The following is a 17,929-nucleotide window of genomic DNA, read 5'->3' as shown; positions in this document are numbered from 1 at the left end:
GTAGCTTTGGAACCTGTCCTGGAACTCACTCTGTAGATCAGGCTGGCCCTGAACTCACAGAGATCCGTCAGTCTCTGCCTCCTGAGTGCTGGGATTAAAGGTGTATGTCTCTACTGCCCAGCTAACATTGGATTTATTTTAAAAAAAATCCTGTGTGAAGTGTGTGTGTACATTTGTGTGTGTGTGCACGCGCACGCGCGTGTGTGTGTGTGTGTGTGTGTGTATGTGTCTGCACGCGCGTGCGCATGCTTGTGTGTGTGTATGCCAGTATGTGTATGGAGGTTGGAGGACAACCACGGTGTCAATCCTTGCCTCTCATCTTGTTTGGGAGAGAGTCTTCTTTGTTGTTCACGTCTATGTATCCCAGGCTAGCCCATCTGCTGGCAAATCTGGTATATTCTGTCTCCCATCTAGTGTGGGAGTGCTGAGGTTTCAGAAGTGCATTATCATTCCTGGCTTTACAGGCCACCTGGGGATTCATACCCAGGCTCTCAGCCCTTACAGAAAGTGAAGGTGCCTTACCCTCTGAACCCTCTCCCCAGCCAGGAGCTTCCCTTTGCTCCAGGGAAAGGAATCAGCAGTCCAGTTTCCAGTGCCTTTGCTTCCCCAAAGTACAATGCAAGACCGTCTGACACATCCTCCTGGCCTGCCACGGGGGCACCTTGGCCCATTTCACAGGCCAAACTGGACAGCTATGTGCCAGAGAGACCATCACTTCAGAGTCATGGTTACAGCCCACCCTTCATGCCAGCGTACCCCTTAGAAACCAAGGTGGCCAGCAGAGATGGAGGCACCTGCTCACCAAAAGAATGTGTAAGAAACAGCGCTTGGCTGCGGGAGAAATTACCATTGTCTGTAAGTCAGACCTATAGAGGGTGATGGGCAGACACGCAGTGGACTGAGAGCAAGAAGGATTTTTCTTCATCCACAAGTGTGGCTTACATGAGCATCCGGGGGAGGGAAAGACACCAGATGTGGGGTATTCCGTGTGTTCACTTATATACTGGAAGAAACAGGGCAGATTCTGGGAAACCCAGACAGTGGTCACACTGGATGACAATGATGACCAGTAGAGACCCCTGGTGGCCTGCTGCTGACATGAGTGTGGTCTCAGGGTGTTTTGGTTGTGTGTGTGTGTGTGTGTGTGTGTGTGTGTGTGTGTGTGTGTGTGTGGCTTCCTGGTGCACTCCTGTGCTAAGACATCATGCCTAGTCCTAAGAAGAGCTCACTGGTACCCAAAGCTCAGACTTTCTTTTAGCAAAGTGGACCAGATCTGTGGGCGGCAGCCCTTGGGAACAGAAGGAAGAGCTCCTGGGACCTGCTTGGGCCCAGGCACAGTGATATCTCGATGTGTCCAAAATCATCTGGTATTTAGTTCAGGACTTAGCTTCCAGGATGCGGCAAGCCTTGTGAGAAAATATATGTTTAGGTCCCAAAGAAACAGAAAGCTTCAAATCGCAAATGCAGAGAATCATATTTAACAAAAGATGTTCTGTAAAATCTCAGTTGCTGAAGAGATGCGTTTTAATTAAGGGAAATGTGGTCCAGGCTTTAGTGGCAAAGCGGACTAGCCTGCAGGCCTTTGGCCTTCACAAGTCCTGGCACGTCCGCTCTCATTTTTACTGCGGTTATTTAATTGCTAGGTGTTTGCTTTTACTGCTCCCCTGTTTTTCTTTCACCCTGCTCAACCTTCTCTGTGCTCTTGCTGAGATAGATCCCTGGGTTTCTTTGCCTTCTGTTTCTCTGAGAGGAAGTCCAGATGGGCTGACTTAAAAGGGCTCTTTTCCCCTCTGCTCACACTTGAGGCAAAAGCCCAGACTTTCCAGGGGGCGATGAGGTATGTCAAGTGCTGTGGGAGGTTGGGAGAGCGAGACACAGGAGTCATGCCGAGGGCTGGGGAGATGGGGAGATGGCTCAGTCGGTAAAGTGTTTGCCTCTTATGCATGAGGACCTGAGTTCAAATCTGAGACTGCATGTGAAAAAAGGTGGGCGTGGTGGTACAGGCTTGTAACCCCCGTGCTGGAGAAACAGAGACCAGAGGGATCCTGGGCTTTCTGGCCAGCCAGTAAAACCTACTAGGCAGGTCCAGGCCAGTGAGAGGCCTTGTCTCAAAACAAGCAAACACCCAAGGTAGACAGCCTCTGAGGACCACACCCGAAACTGACCCCTGACTCCCACACATGGTGTACCCAACACATGTCTACCCATGTACACACAAAGGTTAATCTAAGTTTACTCTTCTTCTTCAGAGAATGAGAAGCCTGGAGCTGAGTATCAGTTCCCACCTGTGCTATGGTCCAGGGCTCCAGGGCTTCAGACACAGTTTCCATTCTTGGGGCAGAAACCCCTGATGGCAGAGCAGATAGCCCAGGGACACACTTGGGCATTGTGGCATTGCCCGTGGCACACACAGCTAGTCACATGATGGGGACAGAGCATAGTGTGGGAGAGTTCCTCCTGCATCTGGAGGAACTGGAGGAACTGTGACAGCCGCTGTGACAGGGGTCAGCCCCCACAGGACATGTGGCTGGACACTGGTCGTGATGACGACATTTCCTGCCTCTTGGGTCTAATCTTGACTATCAGCTCAATGGCATTTAGAATTAACATGGTAGCAAACTTCTGGGCAAGTCTACTTTCTAGTTCAGGTTAATTGAACTGTGCAGACAGCCCCGGCCCATAGGATAGGGTCCCGGACTGAATAAGAAAGCCAGCTAAACACCAGCATTCCCCTCTCTCTGCTTTCTGACTGCAATGTGACTGCCAGCCCTGCCCCACCACAGTGGACCGCACCCTTGAACTGCGAGCCAGATAAACCCTTCTTTTCAGAAGTGGCTTTTGTCGGGTATGCTGCTGCATCTCAGAAAATTGTGGCTGCTTAGAATTTCTTGTCTTCAAATGAGAGCTTGCAAGATTTTTCTTAAAGTGACGGCAGCCAGGAGGAAAGGGCATGGGGGCTGCCCTGACCCTTGAAGATGCCAAAAGATGAGTAGGATGTGACAGACAGACAGACAGACAGACAGACAGGCAGGCAGGCAGACAGACAAGACTTAAATAAAAATCTAGAGGGGTGGGTTGTGGTGAGTGTTCACTTAGCATTCAAAAGGCTCTGAGTTCAAACCCCAGCACTGCATAAAACTGAGTGTGGTAATCTCAGCACTTGGGAGGCAAAGGTGGGGGGAGGGCGGGGGATTCAGAAGTTCAAGGTCACCATAGCAACTTCTAGATCAGGCTAGGTTATATGATACCCAGTGTCATAAAAGGAGGAGGAGAACCACTATCACCACCACCAGCATCAGCAGCAGCACCAGCACCACCAGCATCAGCAGCAGCACCAGCACGAGCATGGCTAAGAATAGAAAGGGACTTGCAGAATTGTCCTACCTGCCTCAGGGAGAACATTTCAAAGCCTAGTGGGGAACCTGGCTGGTGAGAGGAGGTCTCAATGGATGACAGGGGCCCTGACAGATGAGCCCTCTCTGTGTCACCGCATCTCATCCTCAGAGCTGCTCTTTGAGTTTGAACGAAGACAGCCTAAAGCATCCTGCTAGCCAGCAGGTGGCCGTCAAGCTGAGCTTGACCCATGCCCCCTGCGATCCCAGGCAGCTCTCAGCTGGACTGGGCCAAGAGCCATTCCAGGTAGAATGTAGACACGAACTCAGACAGTTCCTGGGGATTCCAGAATAACATGTGTCTCTGAGGGCCAGGAAGCTAGATGTCTCTGCCAAGAAACCATGGGCCTCTTCGTCCCAATGTCACCAACTCTAAGGCCTTCCAAGTGACAGAGGAAGGAAAGGCTTATGCAGTACCTGCTGCTCCTGGAGGGATCACAGGGTGCAGAGCCCCTCTGGAGTTACCTTTTCTTCTCAGCCCCCCAGCACCCCCCATGGAGGAACCATTGGTACCCTTTAGGGATTAAAGTCCCCGCAGACCTGTGGAAGAAACTCCTGGTGGGGGGAGAGGACCTGACGTGTTGGTCCTTGTATGTAGGAGTCACATTTAGGGCTGGAGCTTAAACGCTGTGAATAAACCCTCACTGTGTACAAAAAGTAGGCTGTGTTAAATTCACCCCACTTGCATCTCATTAGGTTAATTTAAACTAAGTGAGTCTAGAAAGGGGGTGGGAGGAACAGAAAGAGGTTACACACAGCTGGAGAGGAATCTGTTCTAGAGTTCTAGTGAGTTGGCTTGAGTTCAGAACAATAAAGAATTCAAAGACAGGAGTCTCAAACTCACAAATGTTTAAGGAGGGGAGAATGCTAAGGGCTCTGCTTTGACCGTGCCCCGTGGTATACACGTATTGCCACACTGCACCCACAAAGACACGCAATTATGTGTGTCAACTACAAATAAAAATGAAGGTAAATTTGTGGAAACCAAGCCTTCACAGCCGATCTGCTGAGCCTCAGAACCGCGGAGTCGGTCGGAGATGTGTCACGAGCCGGGATAATGCATCCGGGGACCCATGGACAGGACTGGGAAGTGTCTGTTAGGGAAGGGCTTGCTATGTGAGCCTGAGTAAGAACTTGAGGTCAGGGCCCCCAGCACCCAAGTGGAAAGGAGGATCCCTGGAGCTCAGTGGTCAGCCAACATGGCTGCATGCGTGAGCTCCAGGTTCAGTGACACACACATGCATGAGCACACATGTGCATGCATTTGCAACACACACACACACACACACACAATTTCTTCAGGGCCTGGTGCTTGCAGTCAAGGCCTTTACAACAATCCTGTGTGTTTTCTTTCTATCCACGGGCCTTCTAAAGATGCTAATTAATACTCCCAGCCCAGACCTCTGCCTTTCAAGCCACACTCAAAGTTCATGTAATTTCCCTCCCTCTCCCCTTCTTCCTTTAACCTCAGTGGCAGCTGCTTCCAGGACAGTTTGCAGTCCTTCCTCTCCGGGTTCTGCTCAGTGCAGTGGCCTCAGGGTTCTTGCTCAGCCTCAGGCTGCTCTTCCTGCCCTGTCTGTGTGGTCAGGCCATAAGGCTCTCTGCCAGGTGGGCCAAAGGCCCATACAGACCTCAAGGGAACTGATCTAAGAAATAAGGGGTGCTTCCCATGGTGTCACTCCAAAACCCCTCAGGGAGGACTCAGAACCCCAGACACCATTCCCCCTACTGTGTCCTGTTTTTCTCTACTCCTCCTTTTCTACCTCTCATCCTCCCCTCTGTCCTTCCTTCCTTTCTCTCCTCCCCTCCCTTTTCCTCATCTTGAGAAAAATCCCATTCCTCTGCAGCTGGGAGTAGTGGTTTACCAGTTCCCACATGGTGGGTGAGAACTCACTCAGTTTTTCCTGGTGCTTGGAGGTTTCCAGGCGGAAGCTTGCTCGCATATTCTGCCTTGCTTTCCTGGTTCTGATTGGCACATCACATCAAGGTTTCTTCTGACAGCTAGGGGCCCCTAACAGCTTTCCCCGATCTCTGTCTTGGAAACTTGGCCTGTGTTCCGAGCCCTCTCTGCACATCCTTCCAAAGTGTTTGCGTTTTCCACACGGAGGGTCAGTTAATGGCGATCACTGGATCCAAGGTTTCCGCTACTTTCATCTCTTTACAGAGCCTGTTTTCTACATTCTTGATGGATCCAGGTCTGCAGCCCCTTCCGGAATCCACCACCACCCCTGTCCCAATTGTTTCCTGAAATGAACGTTCCTGGAGCGCCCTCTCGTGGACTGTTGAGATAACCATCTGTCTAGAGGAAGTCATGGCAACGCATGCGCAGAGCCACCAGCCCATCTTAGGGAATGATACTCTCCGGAAACATTACGATTACGTGGGGAAACTGGAAGGCAGGCAGGACCCCCCTGATGGTGGTACCCACACCACTACCATCCTCTTCTTGGTCACCTGTAGTTTCATTGTCTTGGAGAACCTGATGGTTTTGATTGCCATCTGGAAAAACAATAAATTTCACAACCGCATGTACTTTTTCATTGGCAACTTGGCTCTCTGCGACCTGCTGGCCGGCATCGCCTACAAAGTTAACATTCTGATGTCCGGTAGGAAGACGTTCAGCCTGTCTCCGACCGTGTGGTTCCTCAGGGAGGGCAGTATGTTTGTAGCCCTCGGCGCGTCCACCTGCAGCTTATTGGCCATTGCCATTGAGCGGCACCTGACCATGATCAAGATGAGGCCCTATGACGCCAACAAGAAGCACCGCGTGTTCCTTCTGATTGGGATGTGCTGGCTGATTGCCTTCTCTCTGGGCGCCCTGCCCATCCTGGGCTGGAACTGCTTGGAGAACTTTTCTGATTGCTCCACCATCTTGCCCCTCTACTCCAAGAAGTACATCGCCTTCCTCATCAGCATCTTCACAGCCATCCTAGTGACCATCGTCATCCTGTACGCGCGCATCTACTTCCTGGTCAAGTCCAGCAGCCGAAGGGTGGCCAACCATAACTCCGAGAGATCCATGGCCCTGCTCCGGACTGTAGTGATAGTGGTGAGTGTGTTCATCGCCTGCTGGTCGCCCCTTTTCATCCTCTTCCTCATTGACGTGGCCTGCAAGGTGAAGGAGTGTTCCATCCTGTTCAAGAGTCAGTGGTTCATCATGCTGGCTGTCCTCAACTCTGCCATGAACCCTGTCATCTACACTCTGGCCAGCAAAGAGATGCGGCGGGCCTTCTTCCGGCTGGTGTGTGGCTGTCTAGTCAGGGGCAAGGGGACCCAGGCCTCACCCATGCAGCCTGCTCTTGACCCAAGCAGAAGTAAATCAAGCTCCAGTAACAACAGCAGCCATTCTCCCAAGGTCAAGGAAGACCTGCCCCACGTCGCCACCTCTTCCTGTACCGCTGACAGAAACAGACCACTTCAAAACGGGGTCCTCTGCAAGTGACGGTCTCCAGAGGGCCAGCTCTGCAGCCACACTTATTTATTGCATGCATTACCCACGTGGGCTCTCAGAGACCTTGACATTGGAGGTCTGCTTGGTGTGGGCACAGTGTGGGCACCTCCTGAGGAGGGGACCCAAGGAATCAACATTTCCGCCTTGACTTGGATGTGCCTTATCTGTTGCAGGCTCCATCCCTCCGAATGTACCAAGCTGCTGATGTCATCCACTGCCTCTGGCTGCCGCTTTCCCCGGTGTGGGGAGAGGGCAGGTGGGGATGTGCTGTGCACAGTGCACCTTGGGATGATGTTTCGTTCTTTTCACACTACATTTCTTTCTTTCATAGAATGGGTGCTCATGTATGTGTTTGTCCGTTCCTGTGTGGCGTAGGATGTGCACACCAGGTTTTCCCAGGTGGAACCCGCAGGAAGTATCAGTCCTCCACACATTATGTAACCGTCTCTCCAAACCAGCCCCCACGGCTGTATCAGGTTCAAGGTCACCACCAAGTGCAAAGGAGATGTGCCCCATCCAGTCCTCTTGCACTGGTATTCTTGCGCATAGCAGTAAAACGTTATTAAAGCTCTGTATTCTCAGAAGCCTCACCCAAGAGATGCCCAGATATGTGGGTCCCTCTCTCTTGAGTCCCATGCATAAGCTTAAGCACACGTGAAAGCCAAATTATGTGATAATTTGGGTATTTCTGAAAACCACTGAAAAGCCAGCCAGAATCTTCCAGAACCACGGTAGACCACTAAAGAGCAAGCCCATAAGGGGAGGCAAAGCGCTCTCCACTGTGGGTCACCGGTCCAAGGGACTGAAGTCAGTTTGCTACAGTACGGTTTGCAAGCCAGCACTTCAGCTGTGTGATGCTGTTGATTCTACATAGAAAAGCTGGATACAAACATCCCCTTTGCTGTCACTGGCAAGGAGCCGGAGCTGTCAGCAAAGCTTCTCAACTCCCGCCACGCGTGCCCTGAACAGGACCGTTCCGTGAGAGGATTCTGCCAGGCTGGGAGGTGGGCAGTGGCCATTTGTGTTCCCGTACAATGGATGCTCCCATCACCTGGACCTGCACTCCTTTGCCCTCCACGTAAAGGAAGGTACTCAGAGGGTACCTCTGAACTGACCTCTCCAAGGGCCCCAGCCACAGGACACAGATGAAAAGCATCTGGGGGTCTCGCCAGCACCCATGCTCCCAGAGAAGCCTTCAAAAGGACTCTCACTTGGGGGACCCTCATGTCAGAGCACCCCGTGAGTTGATCAGCCTCAGAGACCATTGCCTTACGAACCCTGCCATTACATACCAGGGACCTTTCGAACGCTGATTTTACTCTGGATGGTTACCTGATGGCATTTGCTCTTCCTTAAGGACTTTTTTTATGGATCCTAGGTAACCAGGGGCTGACTGACAAGAGAGTTTCCTTCATGTCATTCCCAGTGGCTACAGCGTACTGCCGAGAAGATGTTCTGCTGGGGCGTTGCTCTGCTCTCTTTTCTACATCACTGAAAAAAATAACTTATTCTCTTGTCACACTGTGTTGACAAAACCCAAGGCATCTCTGGTAAAGCGTGAAGGTTCTGGGTTAAGGAAATGAAACAAAACAACAAACAAACAAACAATAAAACCAAAAAAACCCCCAAGAAAACAGACCAGTGGGGGGGGAGCGAGGTGAGGTGGAAACAAAAGGGCTTGAGGATATGTTCTTTCATAATTGGAATGTTTTGAGGCCGTGCACCTGGGTCACTCATATTAATAACATTTCCCACGACCCTGACTTGTGATGTCTGCCTAGGTTTGTTTTTATTCATCAGCCCCTGGAGGGAGCCACGCCCACCGCCCCCACCGGGAGGCAGCATCATTTGTAGCATGATAGATTTTGAAGTGATTGAAATAGAAAATACACTAAACCCCAGCTGTGTTCACTTGATATACCCAAAGCTGATCGGGTCACCTGTGTTTGCCAGCAGCCACCAGCATTCAGACGCTGAGTCTGCCCAAGCCCTCACCCTGCCAGTCGGAAACAAGTGCCTGACACCAGAGAACTTGGAGCCCACCCAGGGCTGTGAGCAACCTTTACTACTTGCAGTTTATGTTTATTAATAATAAATAAGAGACTTCATATAAATCCCATTCTTGGGGTCTGTGTGGCAGATTGTTTCTGTTTCACAGTAGACGTTCGGGAGTGTAAGGGAGCGGTCTGGCTTTTCTCTTGGTACCTAGTCTCCTCCCATCATTTCAGGAATAAACCACATTTAGAAACCCAGTCACTGGATCCAGCCCCATCTTGTAGAAGATGTCTGAATGAAGCTTTAGTGTACTGGGTGCTACTGGTGCCAGTCTGTTTTACTGCTGTTGGCAGTGGTGGTGGTGAGCGCGTGTGTCTGTGGTGTGTGCATGTATGTGCACATGTGTGTTATTGTGCACGCAGGAGCAGAGGCCAGAGGTTGAGGTTGGGTGTTGTCTGTTGCTCTGCACCTCATTTTTTGAGACGGAGTCCCTCACTGAACCCGAAGCTGCCTGTTTGGTTAGATCAACCGGCCAGCAAGCCCTTGGGATCTGCCTTCCTCCTGCTGGGATTATAGACACAAACTGCCGAGTGTGGCTTTTACATAGGCACAGGGCATCCCCATGGAACCATTTCCCAGCCTAGGTCCCATGTTTTGGAGAACGGTAATAGCCCCTTTATAGGGGAGAAATTATAAAATAAAAGCATTGTCCAAGCAGAGAGCGTCAGACTGGGCGGCCTTTGTCCGTGCTATGCAAGACAGGTAAGCAAGTCAGTGCCAGCCCTTGGTACTGGTTCTCTGCCTCACAAGTTCTAACTTTCAACCTCTAACCTGAATCCTACACAAAGAGGATCCACGTTTGGTCCAATGCTCCATTGAGTACAATCGTTTTAACCTGTAGTTAAAAGTCCCCAGGGCAAAGTTCCCACGGTGAGCTCTGACCTGCCCCAAACCATCTGTATTCCAGCTCACAATGCTGGTGGGAGTCTTTGGAAGTGTTTCTGCCAAGTCTTCCTTTTTTTCTTCTGAGGAAAAGCAAAACACCCGCTTTCTAGAGAAAACTTCCAATCTATCCTCCTGTCTTCTATGAAGCATTACAAGATCCAGAGCCGGGGAGTTGACTTGCCACCAAACTGATGGCCTGAGTTAGATGCCCAGGACCCACATACTGGGAGAGAACTGACTCCCACAGGTTGTCCTCCAACTTCTGCACAGGCACGTATGGCACCGTCATACAAACATGTAAGTTCTGTCATGCAAACAAGAGACACTTTTCACAGTAGCCTTTATTGCCAACAGACTCACACCTATAGTCACTGAAACAATTAACTATTTAAAAATGGTTGCTTCTCTCAATCTTTGAGCCGTGGTTATTCTGTGCTGGGAAAGAGCCGTTCACAGAAATGGAACAAGGTTGTATTTTATAGAAAATGTCTAATTACATCACTGGCTCCATGCTTTGGAAACTGTATGGACAAGTGCAAACTTCATCACCCAAATGATTTCAGTGTCTAGGTCAGAGGTTCGGGGGGGGGGGCTGCTATGGAAACCGAAATGCATGGATGGCTGTCCAGATGATGAAGGCACATATCCCAGGACCTAGTGATAACAAGAAGAACAGCATTGTCTAGAGTAGTCGGCCTGCCTCCTGCCATACCTGGGCCACAAGGAGGGGATGCTGTACACTGAGTCCACTTGGTTATTCCAGGAGCTCGGGTGTGGTGTGCCAGGCCCATGGTGAAGGGCATGAGACACCAGTCCCCAAAAGAGCAAGATGAAGCCCCTAGAGGTAAGGCAGTTCAAACCAATTACCTTTGCCTGTTGTATCTTGGGATCTCCAAATGTTCACCGAATCACCTAAGTTTTATCATAGAAAAGTATTAGAAAACTTGAAATTGGTTTTATATTTCTTCTCCTCACAGGTGACTTAGGAAGTCAGTTCCATGCCGGTATCGAAGTAGAAGGATGTGGGTTGGCCATAAGCCCAGACAGATCGCTGTTACAGTAACTGTGTCTCACAGAGGTTAACAGAAACAGAATAATTCCAAATATTCATATATCAATATGTATGGCCATCCAAATGATTTTGAAAAACTATTAAATACCTTGTTATACAATACATTTATGCTGAGCCGTCTCCTAATCCGGGGTCTTTAAACATCAAATGTTTAATTCTGAATACAAAGAAACGCACATAATTTTACAATCCTCTGAAACAAGTTGTATCCAAAAGTTGTTGAACAGAGAACAGTCAATTTGGCAACTCACACATAGTGTTAAAAAAAAAAAAAAGAAGAAGAAACTCCTTGCCCAAGCCTGGTTAGTCCACTCTTCCCTGCCTTGTGAGCTGTCACTTGACTCCAATGTTAGTGGCTTTGGTTGTGGGAAAGTGTTGTGGGTGCAGTGTGAACCGGGGTACAATGTTCACTGATACCTTGGAAGGTTCACTCTACAGGATGGTTCTCTATGCACGATGGGTAATAAAGCTGTTCATTTCCCACGGTTTCTCTCTTTCACCCTAAAACAAGAATCATAAGTGTGTTTTGGGGGAGTCTCAGGGATTCACTTACCCAGGGCATCTGAGTGAGAGGAAAAGCAGGCTTTCAGCCTGCCCCCGACATCCTGCTGACATCAGCAGTTTCCATGCAGGGTTTCATCTTGAACTTCGGCACCCTTTTCTGCTTCGCAGGCTCCACAGCGCCACCTACTGTGCAAAGCCTTCAGAGGCCCCAGCTCAGTCCTGACCCTAACTGGATGTAGGGACACCAGCACTGAAAGGCCTCCGCACTCTGACACTCCCCCCTGGATGTGTTAGAGATGGGGTTCCTATTAAATTATAAACGGGCAGCTCCACCTGTTTCCTTCTCTGTCCCAAGAGTTCCTCCAGGGCCTGTTACATAGGACACAATATAGAAAGGTGGTCAGGAAGGCTGGGAAGCCAAGTCTGGCTGTGCCTGAGCAGCGCTGGAGCCAGGAAAGATGTGGGTCTGCAGATGTTTCATCTACTCTTCTTTTTCCAATCTAACATCTGCCTCTTCCTTATCTTCTGCTGACTGCTCCCCACCCTCTGTTGACGTGGCCTGATATAGCCCTGGTTGGCCCTGAACTCCCAATCCTCCAGCCTCTACCATGCAAATGCAGACATGCATGGCTATAGCTGGCTCGCTCTCCCTCTGCCTTGGCCCCACAGTGACTGACATGCCTCCCTCACTCTCCTTGCAACCCATTCTTCCCCTTTGTGTGCCACAGTCTCACAATTCCACAGCACCCAGAACCTTGTTCCCTGGGTCTGCTGAGAGCCCATTAATCCCGAAGTTCTTGATGCCATTTTGATTTACAGTTGTGCGCATTAGAAAAGCCCAGAGGCTCAGGACACCCAGTACAGGGTTGAGCTGGAGGCGCACATGCCATATGAATTGAGGGAATTTTGTGTCCGTGTATAACACGCATGCGCAGTTGACTTTCGAAAGCCCTGGTATAAAGTTGCGTTGCGAGCTGTGTTTTTTCCTGGCTGCTATGCCAGTTTTCAAACAGTGCCTTTGCCGCTCGCAAACTTATAAATATCCATAAATCCCATTATAAATGCATCTTGTCGGGCAGATGGCAGTTTATCTGCCAGCCACGCTTGCAGGGGGTTACAAGACTTATTAGTTCTCCATCTTTAAATTCACAGTATGGACCTGGGATCTATGGCACGAAATGGTGTGGAAAATTCTTCATAAAAAGGTGGGGGTGGGGCAGGGGAGTTGGGAGCCACTGGTAAGAGTCAAGGAAGGGTTGGAGACTCTCGCCAGTCCCTGTCAAAGCCGAGACCCCTAGCATCGGCACATCTTCAAGCTGAAAAATGCAAGTATGCACCCCGCACTCTAGGCCCACTGACTGGGGAACTCGAGGGGCAGAGCCCTGAAATCTTTGTGAAGCAGCCTGGTGCTTCAATATCTGCCTTCTGCTCTGAGACTGTTTATTGTACACACCAGCCTCCGCCCCAGCATGTCCCAGCTTGCAGAGGGTGCGTGGATGTACACTGGGCAGGGCAGAAATCGCTGGAGATAGCCTTCCACTTGTGCTGGCTGCGGTGGAACTCCTCCCGGCCCTCTCCACTACCTCAGGTCTAGTTCTGCTCCCAAGGCTCAACAGCAGGAAGATGCCCGGGTGTACACTTTGTGGAAGCACGCTCCACAATGCAACCATTCCTTATTAGCCACTTCCCTCCCAACTCCTGGGATCATTTCCAAAATAAGCTATATGTACCCAGAACCCCTCTGATGCCTCCTTTTGGGAGAACACCAGCAAAGTCACCAACTATAAGTCCTGTTTCTCATGGCTCAGTCCTTCATGTGTTTTGAAACGTGAAACATGAGGCGAAATGGACAGCTTGTTGCTTCCATAGAGTGAGCTACATGTCTGAGCCTCAGGAGGCCTTAGTAAGCCCTGGGTTCTTTCCTAGATCTAGCCCTGACCATTGCCATCCACTGCCTGACTCAATTGCTTCACCTGAAAAACAAGGCCCCTCCAAGACAGCTGAGCTGCCTTGAAAACATGCCCATCATCCTAGGCAAAGCCAAGAGTTTCAGGTCTGTAATATGTTCCAGGAGTGGGGTTTATCTGAGCTTTCTTGGAAAGCACTTCAAAGGTTTCCTGAGAACTAGCATCACACAGATTTGTCTGGGCACGTGATCTCTTTTGCAATCCTTCTTCTAGCCTCCTCCTACTTGAAATCTGGCTGTCACCATGCACAGAGCTGTTTATAGACGGCATGCCATCTCTGGCCTGCGGGGGGAGAAGAGAAATGTGTCTTCTGAATGAAGAACCCCAGGAAGTCACCTTCCATGCACTTCACGTGGTTATCTTTGAGGAAAGCCCTAGGGTGTGGCAGGAGCTACAGCTCAGGGAACCCACCCAGCAGCCAAACCCACACTGTTCTGCTTGTACTGGCACTGAGCTCGCTGATGCGGCCACTGCTGCGTCAGTATCGCAGCGAAGCTGGGTTTCTACTCAATTTACTCCATCAAGAAGAGGACATGATACTGGCTCTAACATGGAAACGAGGTGTCCACTCTATGGCCACTCCCCTAAGGAAGCCTCCTGGGTGTCTGACGCTGCCAAGGGGAAAGCTGCCTTTTGGAAAAGTGGGCATTTTCAGGACACCAGGGTGGACATGGAGCCTGGACACCTGGCAACTGTGACCTGAAGCCTACGGGCTTTGGGGAATTCATTCTCCCTTGTCCCTTCCTCCTTTTCAATCTAGACTTTTCCCTCCACTCATGGTTCAGCACAGCCTTTGCTTACAAGGGCCTGTGTTGCCAGGAGAACCTCCCAGTTGCCACATGTGGCCTATTTGGCATCAATCCATCCAAGATGGCCCTGTAATAGAAAGCTGCTCATCAAGGCTGAGCAGGCACCCAGCTCTTGGTCCTTTAAATACAAAAAGGACATATGGGAATGTAAGTGTAGATTTAAGATTGAGCTATTTAAATATGGCATTAGCAGACGGCCCACCTTAGAGTGGAGGGAGAAGTTCAAGACTCAGAGCCAACCTAGACCATGATGAGCAACCCCATGGGAGGCCCAACCAGCCTTGCCAGTGTGGAGAGGTTATTTGAAGCACAGCTAGCTCTCCCAGGAGAGCGTGGGAAGGAGGGACTAGGCGGAGGCTTCAGGGCCGCTGTGCAAGAGCAGACAGACTGCTTTAAGGCTGCCGAGCTCCAGCATGCACCACTAATAATAGATGCAGAGTTTTGGGTGGCGTGGCAGGATGCCCGAAGAAGGAGCACAGGATCCAGGCACACAGTGCATGCTCGCACCTGGTATAGACTCAGCCACTGTGCCCGGGAGTCAAAGGCCTGAATGCACAATACAGTGCTATTTCTGCCTGGAGTTGCTGCTGTGTAGCCTGTAACCCTGCCCAGGCAGATATGGGCTGGAAACCAAGGGAAGAGGAGCCCAGGCTCAAAGAAGAGGCTCTTTTGGGTTTGATTCCAAGCTCTGGCCTTGTAGCACACAGACTAGCAGACAGCTGTGCACAGAAAATGCCGAGTGAGCAGAATGGTTCTGCTGTTAGCTGACCAAGGCACCTGAAGTGAGCCTCAGTTTCCCCGTGTGTAAGTGATGTTTGAGGGAATGTCCCGTCACATACACCGTGTTTGTAGAAGGACATGATGAGCCCGTGTGACTTCTGGCATGTTTCCTATGGAATACAGGTCAGACCATGGCTGCCATGGATACCGTCTACAGCCTGCCCTGTGTCGGAAAGACCTCCCTAAGCATACATACGTCCAGTTCTGTAATCTGACATCAAAATTACATATTTTGAATTAAAATGGAAAGGAAAAACATTGGTCCCAATACTTTAAATTTTCTAAATGGATTCCTATAAATCCTATCACCTTGACTTCAGAGAAAGCAAATGGAACTTCTGAGTGAGGCTTTTTAACTTCCCTGGAGAGGGGAATAAAACAGTGGAGGTGCCTCATGGTCTGGAACACTTTACAGGTGACTTGAACACAGGCATTTTAGCCTTGCACAAAGTGGAATTCAAGAATGGGGGGAAAGGGCATATTTTTGTATGTAATATATATTCATACACTGGAGCAGCAAGACCTGTATGGAGGTGCACAAGGCATAGCCTCCTGAGAGGCAGAGTGCAGGGTGACTCTTAGGAGTACCCCAAAGCCTATGTGTATGGTAACAGGGCAAGAGCCTGAGCCAGGGGCTACCAGTATATCTGCTCATCTCCAGGGCTTCATCTATATTTAGGTCACAGTAGGATGGTGAGTATTAATGCCATGTTCCCCAGAATTCTAGTTCTAGAATATTCTACTGCCAATTCAGATTCAGTGGGCCCTCAAAGGGTAAAAATGGAAAAGAAGTGTTCTTGTTCAGAGCCTGGGATCTTCTCCACCCAGACTCACCCGTTAGCACCTGACACAGCAGCAAAAGTAGGGTTCACACACTTAGCATTAGAGCCATGCAGAACCCGGACTTGCCTAGTGACTAAGTTTCCCCTTAACTACTTTTTAAAAAATATTTTTACATGTATGGGGCTTTGTTTTCTTTTTTTTTTTTTTGCTTGCAAATGTGTATATGTACCATGTGCCTACTTGGCACCTATGGAGGAAAGAAGAGATAGATACCTTGGAATGCAAGTTACAGTTGTGAGCTGCCATGTGGGTGCTGGGAATTGAACTTAAGTCCTCTAGGCGAGTAGTCAGTGTTCTTAAACACTAGACCCCCCTCTCTCTCCACCCCCCACCCATACACACCCACAATTCCTCTTAAATATCCAGTTTATGACATTCAACCCTAAAATGTACAGAGTCCTAGTTTTCTGGCTAGGGGTGCCACACACATGGGATCTCATGGGGACCAGAGGCCAGGCTGTAGTCTTATGAGGAGGTGCCAACCAGCAAATGCATCATCTACCTGTGTTTGCTAAGTCACAGACTGATCACACACACACACACCTTTTTTTTAAGTCATAGACATAGCCAACTTTGAAAGATGAAATCACCCATCATGAATCAACAGCTTCTGAGCTGGTAGAAAGAGGGTCAAGACAAAGGGCCATGGCGTGGTTACTTTCATTGGGCTACTGAGAAAATGTGGAGAGGAGGGGAGATGGCTTACCATCCCTCACGCCAGCTAGTACCAAAGGCTTTGGAGCATGGTGCAGAGCACACACGGAAACAGGGGGAACAGATAGTGGGTGTGTCTCCAATTCTGGGCAGCAGCTGGTACCTGTCTTGCAGGGTTCTTATCCATGCCCTTTGTTCTACCGAATACAAGAGGTAGGTGGGAGGCCATCTCATAGGCACCTTCCATGCACAGTCTGTGGCAAGCACACTGGCTTGAAGGACATGCAGACCTGGAATACATTCCACATCCTGCCTTCCGCAGACTTTCATTCCATCACTACTCTGATGAAGGCAAAGGAAGCATCTGTCAACCAGAGATCTTAAGTCTTATTGTGTACCATATTGGGCCTAAAATAAATGCACCAAATCTACACACATACACAACCAGGGTCGAAGGTGACAGGTCCCCATGATCCAAACAACATGGGTCAAATATGACCTAAAACACAACTCAGAAAAAGAGGCAGAGGACCATCTGCTGTGGAGTGGGACTTCAGTGGGTCATCATGTGACAGAAAACCCACTTTCATGGCATCTATCTGGGGCATGGAAGGCAGCACCCAGCAAGCCAGAAGCAGAGGAGGCACCTCCATCTGTGGGCAGAGCTGCAGCCTGGAATCAGCACTCACAAGGAGCTGTAGGGCAGGGGCAGATGTTTGGGCAGCTGTCATATTCTGTCACAAGTCTGCTTGTCCCGGAGCTGCCAGCTCACCTGCTTTCCCCTTGTGTTGTGCTTATCATATACTGCAGCTACACCTTCCTAGCAGAGCTTCCCAGTAGAGTTGAATTCAAATTTTTGCCTGAACAACTATAGTCAAAATTTGCCTCTCACTAAAAACATACAGCATGGAGCATTCATCTCACATCTTTCTTAGTCTTAAAAAATATAAATATAGGGGCCATTTGTACAGGATGTGTGGGTATATACACCTCTAATACGCATCTGAGATGTGTGGAACATGTTTATGAAATTTGAACTCAAAGGAAACCTCCTTGGAGGGGGGCTTTTGAAAGGGTGATGAGCCTACAGACAGCTGCCCCAGTTCCCATAGGCTGAGAGCAGTGGAGCCCAGGTCCCCTGACCTGGCACACGGCATGGGGAGGGCTCTGGGCCTGGTCAGTGCTTCCTCTCCACAGGTTTCTGGAGGCAAAGCTCACTCCCGGCAGAGACGATGGGCAGGCTGCTCTCAAGATGGTAGTGGATGAGGTGACCGATGCTGTCAAAGACCCTGTCCTTCGTCCGGATCTGTGAGGATGAAATAAGCAGAAGTTGAGCAGGTGTCACGAGAAGAGAAGAAAGAACACATTGTAGTAGAGCTATCTGGACATCTGACTCTGCCCAGGAAGGCAAGGGGAAGAGCAGGCTTCCTGGACCCGAGGACTCACCACGCTTCAGAGATAGTTTCTGTACAGACCCTGGTCAGCAACAACAGCTGGTCACTGACAACAGCTGGTCA

General features: G+C 49.9%; 2 protein-coding genes and 1 long non-coding RNA gene across 5 annotated transcripts in view; 1 reads left to right on the top strand and 2 right to left on the bottom strand.

The window, feature by feature from the left end:
• The window catches only part of LOC113455761, an 8,115-nt gene extending 2,517 nt beyond the window's left edge, over positions 1 to 5,598 (bottom strand). Inside the window, exon 1 of the long non-coding RNA XR_003376735.1 lies at positions 5,287 to 5,598. This is a non-coding gene — a long non-coding RNA (uncharacterized LOC113455761). The remainder of the gene's footprint in view (positions 1 to 5,286) is intronic.
• S1pr3 (sphingosine-1-phosphate receptor 3) overlaps positions 1 to 9,204 on the top strand; it is a 13,949-nt gene extending 4,745 nt beyond the window's left edge. For 2 of the 3 annotated variants that reach the window (XM_026778088.1, XM_005371317.3), the window contains one exon: positions 5,557 to 9,204. In XM_026778088.1, coding sequence (XP_026633889.1) covers positions 5,704 to 6,834 — 1,131 coding nt within the window. In that variant the 5' untranslated portion in view covers positions 5,557 to 5,703 and the 3' untranslated portion in view covers positions 6,835 to 9,204. The remainder of the gene's footprint in view (positions 1 to 5,556) is intronic. The other variant, XM_026778089.1, reaches the window with a different exon arrangement.
• Positions 9,205 to 10,106: 902 nt separating this feature from the next.
• Shc3 (SHC adaptor protein 3) overlaps positions 10,107 to 17,929 on the bottom strand; it is a 120,122-nt gene continuing 112,299 nt past the window's right edge. Inside the window, exon 12 of the mRNA XM_026778087.1 lies at positions 10,107 to 17,718. Within this exon, the coding sequence (XP_026633888.1) occupies positions 17,590 to 17,718 (129 nt within the window). The 3' untranslated portion in view covers positions 10,107 to 17,589. The remainder of the gene's footprint in view (positions 17,719 to 17,929) is intronic.

This window comes from Microtus ochrogaster, unplaced genomic scaffold (genome assembly GCF_000317375.1).
Source record: "Microtus ochrogaster isolate Prairie Vole_2 unplaced genomic scaffold, MicOch1.0 UNK104, whole genome shotgun sequence".
Taxonomy (NCBI): Eukaryota; Metazoa; Chordata; class Mammalia; order Rodentia; family Cricetidae; genus Microtus; species Microtus ochrogaster.
The sequence above is the reverse complement of the archived record's forward strand: the minus strand, read 5'-3'. Positions and strand labels throughout refer to the sequence as shown.